This window comes from Acomys russatus, chromosome 5 (assembly GCF_903995435.1).
Source record: "Acomys russatus chromosome 5, mAcoRus1.1, whole genome shotgun sequence".
In the NCBI taxonomy this organism is placed as follows: domain Eukaryota; kingdom Metazoa; phylum Chordata; class Mammalia; order Rodentia; family Muridae; genus Acomys; species Acomys russatus.
In genome coordinates this window covers 13,181,071-13,195,158 of record NC_067141.1, presented here as the reverse complement: position 1 = coordinate 13,195,158, position 14,088 = coordinate 13,181,071, and the positions used below count along the sequence as shown (strand labels likewise).

The 14,088-nt window shown below is 48.3% G+C and overlaps 1 protein-coding gene and 1 long non-coding RNA gene across 2 annotated transcripts; one reads left to right on the top strand and one right to left on the bottom strand.

Annotated features, from left to right (window-relative positions):
- Window positions 1–8,624: 8,624 nt before the first annotated feature.
- On the bottom strand, window positions 8,625–11,874 carry LOC127188998 (uncharacterized). Its single transcript, XR_007830621.1, has 3 exons — window positions 11,246–11,874; window positions 10,054–10,204; window positions 8,625–8,889 (listed from the first exon to the last, which is right to left on the bottom strand). It is a non-coding gene; the product is annotated as an uncharacterized LOC127188998 (long non-coding RNA).
- Nkx1-2 (NK1 homeobox 2) lies at window positions 10,054–12,743 on the top strand. Its single transcript, XM_051145451.1, has 2 exons — window positions 10,054–10,289; window positions 11,763–12,743. The coding sequence occupies exons 1-2, from the start codon at window positions 10,076–10,078 to the stop codon at window positions 12,473–12,475; spliced, it is 927 nt and encodes a 308-aa protein (XP_051001408.1). The 5' UTR covers window positions 10,054–10,075; the 3' UTR covers window positions 12,476–12,743.
- Window positions 12,744–14,088: the final 1,345 nt, after the last annotated feature.

Genomic DNA, 14,088 nt, shown 5'->3' with positions numbered 1-14,088 from the left:
AAACAAATTTCTCCTCAAAGTTGTTCCAGGCCGGTATTATGTTTGTGGGGGTGCAAAAGTAACCACCACAGGAAAGAGCAGAGCAAATGTGACAAAAAGGAAGAAGGGAAACAATCCTGTTTAGGAACAAACAGCAGGCACCCACCACCCAAAGGACTCTTTGTTCTTATTATCAAATCCTACCTACCCTGAAAAGTGAGACAGCCAAACAGAAGGATGCCCGTATGAACAAAGGCATCTTCTGTCTTCTTTTTTTTTTTTTTGGTTTTTCGAGACAGGGTTTCTCTGTGTAGTCTTGGCTGTCCTGGACTCACTTTGTAGACCAGGCTGGCCTCGAACTCACAGCGATCCGCCTGCCTCTGCCTCCCGAGTGCTGGGATTAAAGGCATGCGCCACCACGCCCGGCCCTTAAATAAAGATTTGTTTATTTATTTTGTATATAGTGCTCTGCCTGCATGTACACCTGCAGGCCAGCAGAGGGCACCAGATCTCATTACAGATGGCTGTGAGCCACCGTGTGGGTGCTGGGAATTGAACTCAGGACCTCTGGAAGAGCAACCAGTGCTCTTAACCTCTGAGCCATCTCTCCAGCCCCCATCTTCTGTCTTCTGAGGTGGGCTACAGTGGGCGTTGGGAGGGATTGGGACAGCCACTGATCTAGAGCAGTCCTCAAACTTTAGTATACCTTACACAGCCTGGAGCGCTTATGAAAACTCAGGGCTGTCGAGGAAAGCCTCTACTTGTGACTTGAGTATCACCCAGCATGGCAGCCAGAGACAAAGCAGAAATGTCTCCTGAGAAAGAGAGAGAACAAGCAGAGGCTGTGGACTTCTTCTGACTTAGCTTGGTCACTTCAGCCTTCTGGACTTGTTTACGTGACACAATGGGCAACTCAGGTCAGGCATGTGGAGCACTGGGCATAGTCAGGGTGATCTTTGGAGAATAGATATCACATCTTTCTGCCAGAAAGACCACACTGGGTTAAATTCTTGCCGCTGAAAGAGCATGGTTGCCTCCTGTGGATGACTTGCCTGAGAGAATAAGTTTGTGCCACAGAGTTGTGGCATTAGAGCAGTGTTGGGTCCCGTATAAACCCACATCCATACCAAAACATTGTTCTGGAGTTAATGACTGTTATGAGCTGCTTTGTGGGTTCTGGGAGCTGAGCCTATGGCCTCTGCAAGAGTAGCAAGTTTTTTTTTTTTTTTGTAACAAGTATTCTTAATGGCTAAGCCATTTCTCCAGTCCTACTTCTTTCTTCTTAAAAAAAATTATTTTTTAATTTTATGTGTATGAATGTATCCCTGCATGTATGTATTTGTACCACATGTGTGTAGTGCCCAAGGAAGCTAGATAAAGACATTGTATACACTGGAATTGGAGGCACAGGTGGCTGTGAGCCACTGTGTCACTGTGTGGGTCCTGGGAATCAAACTGAGGTCCTCTGTAAGAGCAGTGAGTGCTCTTAACCATTAAGCCATCTCTCCACCTCCACCCCACAACTTATCCAAGCACCACCTCTTTTCTTTCTTTCTTTCTTTCTTTCTTTCTTTCTTTCTTTCTTTCCTAAGATTTATTTATTTACAGCCAGGAGTGGTGGCACACACCTTTAATCCCAGCACTCAGGAGTCAAAGGCAGGCGGATTGTTGTGAGTTCGAGGCCAGCCTGGTCTGCAAAGCAAGTCCAGGACAGCCAAGGCTACACAGAGAGACCCTACCTTGAAAAACCAAAAAATAAAAATAAATAAATAAATAAATAAATAAAACAAAACTCACAAGATTTATTTATTTAATATCTTTACAGTGTTCTGCCTGTAGACCGGAAGAGAGAACCAGATCTCATTTTAGATGGTTGTGATGATGGGTTTGAAGACCCTGTCTCAAAAACAAACAAAATTTAGAAAGCAAGTTTGAAACAATACTAGTAATTTACAAAATGAAGTTAGGCATAGGATAGAGAAGTATAATCCCAGCATTTGGGAGACTGGGGTTACTGAGATGTCCAGCCCACTTGCTAGAGCTGACAGAACCCAATTTAGTCATTAGGCAGCCCAAATGGCGCCCTCCCTACTATCTGTCCCATTGATGGGGAGCCTTTCAGAAGGTAGCATGCACGGACAGGAAACCAACAAATGGCTCATCTGACATCAGGGACAGGGATTTTAGTCTGCATCACTTGAACCAAGATAGCCATGGAAACACCATAGAAATAGTTTTAATTTCTCTTCGTATTGCCTAACAAGAAACAATTCATGGAAAAGTCAGTCTGCTTTGGCTCACAGTTTGAGGATGCAGTCTGTCATGGAAGAGAAAGAGGAGGTGTGGTGGCAGCAGGAGCCTGAAGTGGCTATAACCGATCTACAATCAGGAAGCAGAGAGATGAAAGCTAGTTTCAGTCTGGGTTCCCAACCCATAGGGTGTACCGACCCACTCTGAGAACCTGTTTTCCAACGTTTTGAATTGGTTGCCAGCCTAAAACTTTGCCTATACAACAAAGAAGTCAGGTTTCAGGGTGGGGGTTTTTTGTACACCCACAGGGTTAGATGTTCACAGGGGTCAGAGGGTTGGTTGTTACATATTGTTAGAAAGATACAATGAGCTGGGTGTGGTGGCGCACACCTTTAATCCCAGCACTTGGGGGGCAGAGGCAGGTAGATCACTGTGAGTTCGAGGCCAGCCTGGTCTACAAAGCAAATTCAGGGCAGCCAAGATAACACAGAGAAACCCTGTTTCAAAAAACAAAAAACAAACAAAAAGATAGGATGAAAGAGAAAGAACACGGGTAAGGATTACATCAGAATCTAAGAAACAAGGACTTCCTTTTTCTTTTAAATTGGGTTTCTTTGTGTAGCTCTGCCTGCCCTGGAACTCACTCTGTAGAGGGTGGCCTCAAACTCACAGAGATCTTCCTGTCTCTGCAACCACCGCCCAGCCAGGAGCTTATTCTTAATTACAAATAGAAACCTTATTTTGCAAGGACTTGGGACAACACAGGACAAAGAAGGAACTTTTCTTTCTTTCCCTGAGACAGGGTTTCTCTGTGTAGCCTTGGCTGTCCTGGACTCACTATGTAGACCAGGCTGGCCTCGAACTCTGAAATCCACCTGTCTCTACCTCCCAAGGGCTGGGCTTAAAGGCTTGTGCCACTAGGCAAGCCTTTTTAGTTGTTCTAATTGCAAACAAACCCTTTAACCCTTCAAGGTATATTGTTCCTGTTTTGGTCTCACAGACACCCTGCTTGTTCAGTTGGCTTAGCAGCTCTGTTAGGCTGTGAAATCTAGCAGACTCGGAGATGGGGGGGGGGGGCGTGCAGGGGGGGGGGGGGGGAAGGAGGTGTGGGTTCAGGGGATAGAGGGCTTTGATCTCTGTGCCTAACTGGATTGTATTTTGCCCAGAGACAGGTGGTTTATGGGCTTGAAAAATTTTACCCCGATTCCTGATCTCCATAACACAAACATACCTCCCTCTGGCACACCCTGTCAGTGTGGCAGGGTGCGCTCTCAGGGAAGACCCAGATCTCTGTTCTGCCTGTTGGTTTGTCACCAGGTCTCTCTCCTATTTCTTCAACTTGTCACTTGTCTTTTTACATTCTCCCAGGTACATTTCTCTGCCTTTCTATTACATGCCTTTTGTTTTTGTTTTTGTTTTTTCGAGACAGGATTTCTCTGTGTAACCCTGGCTGTTCTGGACTTGCTTTGTAGACCAGGCTGGCCTTGAACTCACAGCGATCCACCTGCCTCTGCCTCCCGAGTGCTGGGATTAAAGGCTTGTGCCACCACACCCGGCTCCCTTCTCTGCCTTTCTAAATACCCAGTGCAATTTGGCTCCTTCCCAGGCCACTTTAAAATGTTATGAGACATTGAATGTAAAAGATCCCGCCAAGAGCTGGTCATAGTGACACTCGCCTTTAATCCCAGCCCTCAGGAGGCAGAGGCAGAGGGATCTTTGTGAGCCTGGTCTACCGGATGAGTCCAGGACAGGACAACCAGGGCTGGTTACACAGAGAAATCCTGTCTCGAAAAACCAAGGGGAGGGCAGGGGGGAAGGGGGTGGTGGAGAACTTGCCAAACTAGATCTCGAAATCTGTGGTACAGCCTGCCTCTGAGCCTATTTTCTCAGGTCTACCTTTCACACAGTCCATCCCTCTGCACAATTTTAAGGACAAGCTGCTGCTATTATGTTGCATTCTGGGGCTAGAAGTGGTTTTCCTCAAAAAGAACATACCAGAAAGCGTTCTGAAATCTCATGGCATTCAACTTCCAGCCCCAACAATTTTGAGTCTGTCCCCCATTTGAACCCTCTAAGCCTATTTTCTCAACCACAAGCTAGTAGTACCTTATTCAAACCCTATGTAGAAGTAGGGCAGTGGTGGCACACACCTTTAACAGAAGCAGATGGATCTCTGAGTTTCAGGACAGCCTGGTCTACAGCATGAGTTCTAGGACAGCCTGGGCTACACAGAGAGACCCTGTGCCAAGAAAAACTAAAAGAAACAAAACAACAAAAACAAAACCCAAAATACCCCCAAAACCTCTGTGAAATAATGTGCAACAGGAATCAGCCCAGGGCAAGCACTCAACAAAGCACATATATTGTTAATACTAATTATTATTATCAGGATCGATACATATGTGTTCTGCTCACTAATGTAACTCTCTATTGCTTAGTAACCTTTGATGTGTCCTCTCTGATAAAGAAGTTGATTCTTCAGCCATGGCTACCCAGGGAAACACTGTCTTGGGGGGGGGGGGGGAACAACAACAGCAATAACAAAAAAAAAAACACAGCCAGGCATGGTCGCACACGCCTTTAATCCCAGCACACCAGAGGCAGAGGCAGGAGGACCTCTGTGGGTTCCAGGACGGCCTGGTCTACAAAGAGAGTCCAGGACTGCCAAGGCTACGTACACAGAGAAACTCTGTCTCAAAAACAAAACAAAACAAAACAAAACAAAACAAAACAAAACAGAAGTTGAATTTTAGTCCCAGCACTCAGAATGAGAAGGAGGCAGGAGGATCATGAGCTCCAGTCTAGCCTGAGCTACAAAGGAAGACCAGTCCTGTCTCAAAAACAAGTTAGCCAGGCGTGGTGGTGGTAGCGGTGCACTCCTTTCATCCCAGCACTCGGGAGGCAGAGGCAGCCAGATCTCTGTGAGTTCAAGGCCTCACTAGTAAGTCCAGGACAGCTAAGGCTACACAGAGAAACCTTGTCTTGGAAAAACAAACAAACAAACAAACAAGTTGTTTTGTTTTGCTTTTTAGCCTATTGATTTCCACAAGACATGCTGAAGTGTGAGAACATGTTTATTGTCAGAAGGTTAGAAGGAGGCAGGCAGATGTACTTTTGTTTTGATTAATTTGTTTGTTCAGTTTTTTGTTTTTTGTTTTTCAAGATAAGGTTTCTCTCTGTATCCTTGGCTGTCCTAAACTCACTTTGTAGACCAGGCTGGGCTCAAACTCACAGAGATCCATCTGCTTCTGCCTCACAAAGTGCTGGGATTACAGCCATGAGCCACCACACCCAGTTTATTTGTTCATTTTTAAAAAAATGTTTTTTGAGGCAGAGTTCATGTAGCCATGTATGCCTTGAACTCTTTAAGTAGCCAAGGATGACCCTGGACTCCTGATCCTCCTTCCCCCCCCCCCCAGTCCCCCACCCAGCCAAGTGCTGGTGTGACAGGTGTGCACCATCAAGTTAACAAGGTTCTAAGAAGCAATGACTTCATGCATGCAAAGCACGAATCCTAATAGCTGAGCCAGGAGCTCCGATGATCCCAGCCTAGAAAGGCTACATTCTGAACGTATCTTTCACAACCCAAGTCTCCAAGGTAGTTTAAGGGTTTTTGTGGGTTTTGCTGTTTTCCAGTTTTATTTACTTACATTTGTTTTATTCAGACAGGGTTTTCTTATGCAACTTTGGCTGGCTCGGACTAAATAGAACTTAAAGGCCTCAATTTTGCAACAATCTTCCTGCCTCTGTCTTCCAAGTGCTAGTGTTGCACATGACTCTGAGGTGTTTTGTTTTTAAAGAGGTAGTTGCTTTTCTTTGGCAATCAGAGTTCCAAGCTCCAGGAAGGATGTAAACAATAGTCTTTAATTGTAAATTCTAGTAATGAGGGCCTGGGTCAGGTAAACAAACCATTATTCTGCTACCAGTAGCTTCCTTTTAAAATCCAGTGTCAGCCAGGAGTGGTGGTGCAGGCCTTTAATCCCAGCATTCATCAGGCGGAGGCAGGCAGATCTCTGTGAGTTAGAGGCTAGCCTTGAGAGTCTAAGACAGCCAAGGCTACACAGAGAAACCCTGTCTCGAAAAATAATAATAAAATAAAATCCAGTGTCTTTTGTCTTCCCACCTCATAGAGAGGTTTGAGTGGAAGAAGCACATTTTGGGGAAAGCCAGCTGAGTACCCAAGTAGATGTACCCATGTCTCTATAGTCAACACTTCCCTTTGGCCCTCAGCTGTGCTTGATGAAGCCGTCTCTTTGGCATGTGTGTCCTATCCTGTGGGCTGGCTCAAACAGCGAACTCCACTTGTATTTATTTCAAGAACATATGATTTTATCTCAGGGACCTTAATGCAGCTCACAATATCACCCACCCTCCCTCTGCATAAACTGCACATTCTCTCTATTGTTAATCCTGCTCCCAGGATGGGTGGCCGCCTCTCCAGGCTGTGCTGGAATTACAGGCCACTTTGTTTGTGCAATCGCTTGAGAAGCCTGGCACCATCGATTTGCATCAGTGCCTCCGGAATAGCCTTTTGCCATCTCCTTAAAGATACTATCTAAGCTGTGAAATTCATTAAATAGCCCCAGAAATGGATCAGGTTATTTAACACAACATCCCTAATGGCGCAATATCTCAGCTGTCCACACCGATAGCCAACATTGTCTTGGATAGTGTTATCAGCCCAGGACACCCGCTATGAATATTGATCCTGGGCTTGTTACAGCCATCACTTGCCATCAGGACAGGTCAGAGTTGGAACCCACCTAGCATCAAAGCAATTTAAAGACAGCACTCAAGCAGAATTTTAATGCTCGGGCTTGGGGGGAAGGGGAAAAAAGAAAAAGAAAAAGGAAAACAACAACAACAACAACAAAATCAACTTCATGTACAGAGGGAAGATGGCTTGCCAGATGTAAACATATGTATTATACAGAAACACACTGGATACCGAATGTGTCAGAATGTTACTGGGCCAAGCTCATCTCTCAGGTGTGCCTGAAGGGAGGTTTCACTGCCATACAGTCAATATAAGTGTTCAGAAGAAAATTCTGCCTCCTCACTCCCCTCAGCAGAAGGACAAGCTCTGGTCTTTGTCTGTAAACTGAGCTGAGTGAGACAGTGTTGTAGGAGACACATCAGTGTTGCTTCCATCTCATTTAGTATCCAGAGCCAAGCACTAAACAGAATTCCTGGAGTTCCATCTGCGGTGAACACACATAGGAGAAATGGTGAGAAAAATGAAGAGAGGAATTTAAAAACCATCACAGGAAGGCGTGCTTAGCCGGTGGCGCACACCTGTAATCCCAGCACTCGGGAGGCAGAGGCAGGCAGATAGCCTGGTCTAAAAAGCGAGTCCAGGAGAGCCAAGGCTAACACAGAGAAACCCTGTCTCGAAAAACCAAAAAAGAAAAGAAAAGAAAAGAAAGAAGGAAAGAAAGAAAAAAGAAAAGAATGTGTGCTTAAGGGTCTTCAGGTTACAGAATATGGCCTCTCCATGTTCTTGGAATTTCTCTCCAATTTGTTACTTCCTTTTTCTTTTTCTTTTCTTTCTTTCTTTCTTTTTTGATCCCTTTTCGGTCTAGACTTCAAATGAAAGGTGAATCATATAAAAGAAAAATTTTTATGTAAATTTAAACAACAATAAGAGGCAGTGCAATGAAATAACCCAAGTTGTGTGTGATTGCGGCTCTCCTGGGGTTGGGGCTTTCCTGTTCCTCTGGTTTGGGATGTGGGTGCTCTCTGGAAAGCCACTCCCCATTCCTATGAAATGGCCTTGATGTTCCTCCCAAAGAAAAGGGTAAGAGAGGGAACCACGGAAAAACAAATATTTTTATCGATTCCTGAGTCACCTTAGGCAGATCTGTTCCAGCTATCTTGAAAAACCACACATACACACACACGCACACACACGTGTGTATGTGCGTGTGTGTGTGTGTGTGTGTATATATGGAAAATGTAGAAGGAATTGGGGTCAATAGGGAAGGGAAGAAAAAGAAAACTTAGGAAGACTTAAAAAAAAATGTGGGAACTAGGTGAGAAAGGGTTATACAAACAGAAAACAAAGTCTGTGCATTCCAGAAGAAGCTGTGATTTACAGGCATAGTCCCCGAGCCAGGCCTCTGGGCTTCTGGGTTGTCTTTTTTTCTGAGTTTCACATGGCACATACTCCCTTTGGTGTTCTAGTGGGCCTGAGCTGGGCACTTCCTTCCCTTCGCTTTAAATGCGCAATCCGTTTTAGCTTTAGGACTCGAGCTGGCTTGAATTTCGGCAAGGCTTTAAAGTCGGCGGGGAATATGGTGGCCACCCCTGGGAGGGGCTGAAAGGTTTGAATGAGAAAAGCTACAAGCAGATACCCCCCGACCCCCGCCTCTTTAATAACAGATAGGATTAGCAGCTCCCAGCACTTTAGAGAAAGAGTCCCCTCCTCTTCCTACTTCTTACCAGATCAGACAATATTAATTGCCAAGACATTGTCTGGGAACCGCAAGGGGCAAAAGAAGAAAGGAGTGGCGGGCCCGGAGGTGGCTCTAAGTAAGGGGTGCTTCAGAATTTGCCGCTGAAATAAACGTCTAAAGGTCGTAGCGATGACAAAAGAAGCAATGTTCCCAAGGGTGTGGCTAGTGCTGGCTTTCCCTCATGGCTGATGGCGGGCTGTCCTCCCTGGAGATTTGAGCAGATGGGACCATTTTTAATCGTCTCTCTTCTCTGATCTTAAATTCAAACCAGCGGGCATCTTTTAACTTTTCCCTTCTTGGGATTGGGAGAGGATGGGGGTCAGAAACCCAGGGAGTCAATTTCTGGTGTTAATGGTGGACTCTGACTGTGAAGAAGTCTTGGTGGCCAACGAAAACGGCACTGTGTCACCTTCAGCCAAGTCACCTGGCCCTGAGCACGCAGCCCTCCCCGGCTGGGCACTACCATCTTCCGTATAACTCCTCTTTGACTTCTAGCCCTGCTAGCCTTCTGCTTGGAAAGAAGTCTCTTCTCCAAGTAGATTTATTTATTTATTTATTTATTTATTTATTTATTTATTTTGCCTACGTATCCCAAGACAGCAGGGTATGCTGAAAAAGCCCTGGCCCAGTCCAGACTCTTGTCACCCACAGTGACCCTGGGCAGATCATCTTTGAACCTTGTTTCCCAGTCTTTGAAACCCAGACCGTGGTCCCAGGCCACGCCCACCTCACGGGGGATGCTTAGAAAATCAAAAGCCAGTGAGAAAGCCCCAGGGCTTTGTAAACTGTAAACACATAGCTTTTAAAATTCTAAGTAAATGGGCCTGAAGCAGTTACTGTGGTTCACAGATGGGGCATGAGATGCACCCACCATCATTGCGAAGCGATCAGGCTTGGCCTCAATGGCACCTCCCGGTGAAAGGCAGGTGGGAAGTGCCCCAAGTGAAATAAGTAAACTTCAGCCAGGTAGATGTGTGTGTAGAGGGGATGCCATAGATGGAAGCCTCCCTTGCTTCTTTCACGCGGCTCCGCAGCATGGGAGGACGCTCACGCAGCATGCAGCGGTGACCCTTCGAACCGGGAGCGCGCATTGTGGCGCGAGGGTCCCTCTGGTCCAGACCAGCTGTCCCCGCGCCGCGCAGGATAGTCCCGAGGCGCCTGCAAGCGCTTCCTGCACGTGGCAGGGGTCTGGCCAGCACAAGTGCCAATCCTCGAGCAGTCCCCCGCTGCTCTCCTCCCGCCCCGCCTCCTTGCCCCCCTCTCCAGCTTTACTTGGCGGGGAAAATCCTGGTCGCGGCTGGAGGGCTGTGGTTCGGCCACAGCGGAAGATAAGGCCGCACACTCCTAACCCGGACCCGCCGCAACTGACCTCCGGCCCGCGGGAGGCGGACATGCTGGCATGGCAGGACGGCGGGGCCAAGGCGGCCCCTTCTCACCACAAGATCTCCTTCTCGGTCCTGGACATCTTGGATCCGCAGAAATTCACGCGAGCTGCGCTCCCGCCGGTGCATCTCGCTGCCCTGGAAGCCAAGAAAAGTTTAGCGGAGGTGGAAGCAGGGGAGGACGGCAGTCCCGGGGATCCGATCGAGTCGCAGGAGATACCTGGTAAGAATGCGAGGTGATTTCAGATTTCACCCAAGATGGGGTGTGTGTGTGTGTGTAGCAGCTACGGTTGATGGCCTGGGAACTAGAGAAGGCGCCCGCGCAGGTGCGAAGTGAAGCATTCCTCCTTGGAAGGGGCTAGAAGCAGGGACGAGGCTGAGATTCCAGGGCAGGTATGTGCCTCATTCCTGAAGACCTGCTCAATGAATGAGCGCCACAGCTCTGACTGGCTCGCATATAAAGTAGTTCAGGCTCACTGAGCTAACGGAAATGTATTACGCTCTCCACGTGCTAGAACCTGGGAGAGGAGCTGGGATAAAGGTTATGAAAACGCCTTCCAAGTATATGGTGTCATTAACACCACTCCCATTTTATGTATGAGCTAGCCGAGGCCCGGGCTTTGCCCAGATTAAGTGCTTATTTTCAACCACTGGGAAACACTTGCAGATCCCGTGCCTTCACCTTTCCTGGACTCGGGGTGGGCAGACAGGAAGCTTTTAGGGGGGGGGGGTTCTTTCTCTAGACCTTTCACCTGAAGTTGGTGGGCGTCAAGGAAGGGATCAGGAAAGTTTGTGTCTGAAAGGACTTAAGACAGCAGGATTCAGCCGAGTGGGACGTGGGCATTATTACTTGCGGGGGTGCGGGGGACGGACGCCGAAGGTCTAGGGACTCAGGTCCTGGGCGAAGCTGTATGGAGCACAGTCCCCTGCTCCTTTTTTTCTAAGTTTGGTAGAGATTGTCTGGGGCTTCGGAAGCCTCTGGTGGCCTGGCTTGGGTCCCGGCCACGGGCCTGGATGAATTGTTTGGATGGTCTCTCTGTGGGGCCGCGCTCCCCTCCCCCTAACTCCTTGATCGATATTCTATTACTGGAGCCTGCATATCTCCTGCCCACAGCTTGCAGTACTGACTTCAAACCCCCTTTCCCTGTCTGATCCTAATATTGTTCGATTAAAACTTACCTTTAATAGATGACATCTATCGATCAGGCCCCGGACAAATCTGAAACTCTATTAACACGGCCGGAGAGAGAAGATGGGAAAAGGGGAATTTCTCTTTTTTGGGGGGAGGGGAGCTTAATAACTTCTTGTTTAATTGCTGAGACTCGCACACCAAAATAGGCTTCTAGGGACTGGGAAGTTCTATGGTAAATGCACTTGACATGTCCATATCGCACCGACTCCGCTCTTTCCTCGATAAAGTCACTATACTTTCTTGATGTCGGGTGCCATCCAACATACTTCTTAGGTGCCTAGTTAGTGGCAGGTTTCTAAAGGGCAAGAGGACATGGTACTCCTGAATCTGCTCTTTAGGGTGTGCGGATTGGGGACCAGAGAGGGCAAAGTGGGAAGAGGGAAGGAACTGGGAGTTGGATCAAGGAAGGACAAAGCCGAGCGCTCTGGAGGAGGACAAGAAGGTTTGGGGACGCCGCTGGTAGAGTTGTTTAGGGCTTCTGGTCACCTCCCACTTCTCTCTTAGATGCTGCGGGCCGAGGCACTGGCCCCGCGTCCCCCCTGGAGGGCTCCGAGGCGGAAGAGGAGGAGGAGGCAGAGGATGCGGAGCGAGTGCAGAGGCAGGAGCGGCCGGAACGCTGGCAGGGGGTCCACGCGGGCTCTCGAGAGGCCGGGACGGTGACGGCGGGAGCAGAGGAGAGCAGCGCGGACGGGCTCGCACCATCCCCGGGCTCTCCCGGCTCCCCACGGCCCCGGCGCCGGCGAGCGGAGCCCAGTTGCACCAAGCCGCGGCGAGCGCGCACCGCCTTCACTTACGAGCAGCTCGTGGCTCTGGAGAACAAGTTCCGAGCCACGCGCTACCTATCGGTGTGCGAACGTCTGAACCTTGCGCTGTCGCTTAGCCTCACGGAGACGCAGGTGAAAATCTGGTTCCAGAACCGCAGGACCAAGTGGAAGAAGCAGAACCCAGGGGCCGACGGCGCGGTGCAGGCGGGAGGCGGTGCACCCCAGACTGGGACACCAGGTTCGGTGGCGGGGACCTGCAGCAGTGGCACTGGGAGCAGTCCTGGCCCACCGGTTCCTGGAACTCTGCCCTTCCAGACTTTCCCTACCTATCCCGCGACCAACGTTCTCTTCCCCGCCGCCTCCTTCCCGCTGACGACCGCCGCCACTGGGAGTCCCTTCACTCCTTTCCTTGGGCCCTCCTACTTGACCCCTTTCTATGCCCCACATTTATGAATCCCGGGACTGCAGCTCAGTCGGGATTTACCAGTGACCAGTATGGTGGAGTGGGTCACTGCTTTACAGAGAGGCACTGACCGCCCCCTCCTGGTGTGCTGGTGTCTGTGTACCTCTTCCCTCCAGCTGCCGGTGACGCCACCAGAGGGCGAGGAGAAGCCGTCTGCTGGACTCCAACCACACAGGCCACTGAAGGGTGGAGAAAGTGTCCAGACCAGGCTGACTTCAAATCTTCCAGCTTCTGGCCTCGCTCTTCTCTTCATTTACTCCAAGGCTCTAGTATCCGGGGATTCACTCCCAGGCTAATACGGGTTCCCAGGACGGAGACCAGAGGGAGCCAAGATTCCCTGGGCACCAGTTACTAACACCAAGGACTGAGTCTTTAAAGGTACAGGCACAGAGGAAGGATTTTCCTTCCTGGAGGTGGACTTGGCTCAACACAGTGCTTCTCCCAAATGCTGAACAAAGCCTGGGCAAGTTGGACCCAAAGCAGATGCAGCTATCGAGCGGACTGTTTTCAGGATGCCTAACTCAGTCTTTCTGACTCTTCGTTTGAGGTTCAGACTTGAGCCAGGTACTGACTGATACTAACGGACTACCCAGCTTGTTCTTCAGAACGTGACTACCTTACTCTCTGTGTGCGGACTCTACGTGTGCCCGGAAATTGTTCAGCGTTGTGCCTAGACTGACCTGGAAAAGACACAACTTTGTTGCCTCGTAGGTTTTAAGAACAGTTTGGACAGACCACAGCAGTGGCAGAACTGCACAAAGGCTCTCCTGAAGTCTATATGTGAGCTGTTGTGATGCACAGAGCTTAGTGTTCATCTGTCCATCCTACTATACCTTCGTGGACTTCCAAACTGACAAGTTGGAGCAAAGCAAGCTTCAGCTGCGTTTGCCGTCAGACATTTGACTATATTTTTGAAAGCACAAACATAACATTTAGATTACCTGAGATTCTGACTTGAAAACAATTCTTATTCTAAATAGACTCTCTCCACGCCCCCCCCCCAATAGTGAACAAGCAAAAATTGTAAGGGTCTGGAAAAGAAATATTTGCCAAGTGTGAAGAGCTGTTGTGGAGCCCAAACCTTGTTGGGAATGCATTCAAGGGTTCACACATTCTAGCCATGGGACTCCGTGAAGCCCCTTGCCAGTTTTGTTTGAAGTACTCACTAGCTTTCTGTGTTACTTGGTCTTGCAGTCACACCTCAGAGACCCAGATGACCCCACCTACCCCACTTTGTGTTTCATCCTTAACTTTCTTAATGGCTTGAAGGCAGCCAATGCCAAAATGGGTACTATATTCCTTACTATTAATCCTTGGCAGCCTGTTACATTAAAAAAAATTAAACTTAATGACCAATAGCTTTAAATTAAACACACACACTGGAATTATGAACATTATAATTGTGAAATATAGCTTTATTATTATGAGGAATGATAGGAAATGTTCCCTTTCAACTGAAAGGCAGATTTCATGTTCTGGTTCGCTAATAAGATTCGTATGCATTCCTTCACAGTATAACTGGTTATTAAGACTTTTTTCCTTTTATTCTGAAAAATAACTCCTCCAAACACTACACTGTAACTTCTCAAAGGACAGTTGGTGC

Bases quoted from the DNA above. Each gene is read 5' to 3' on its own strand.
- Nkx1-2 (XM_051145451.1), top strand. From the start codon at position 10,076: ATGCTGGCATGGCAGGACGGCGGGGCCAAGGCGGCCCCTTCTCACCAC. The intron at 10,290-11,762 runs GTAAGAATGCGA...CTTCTCTCTTAG, and splicing joins CGAGTCGCAGGAGATACCTG to ATGCTGCGGGCCGAGGCACT.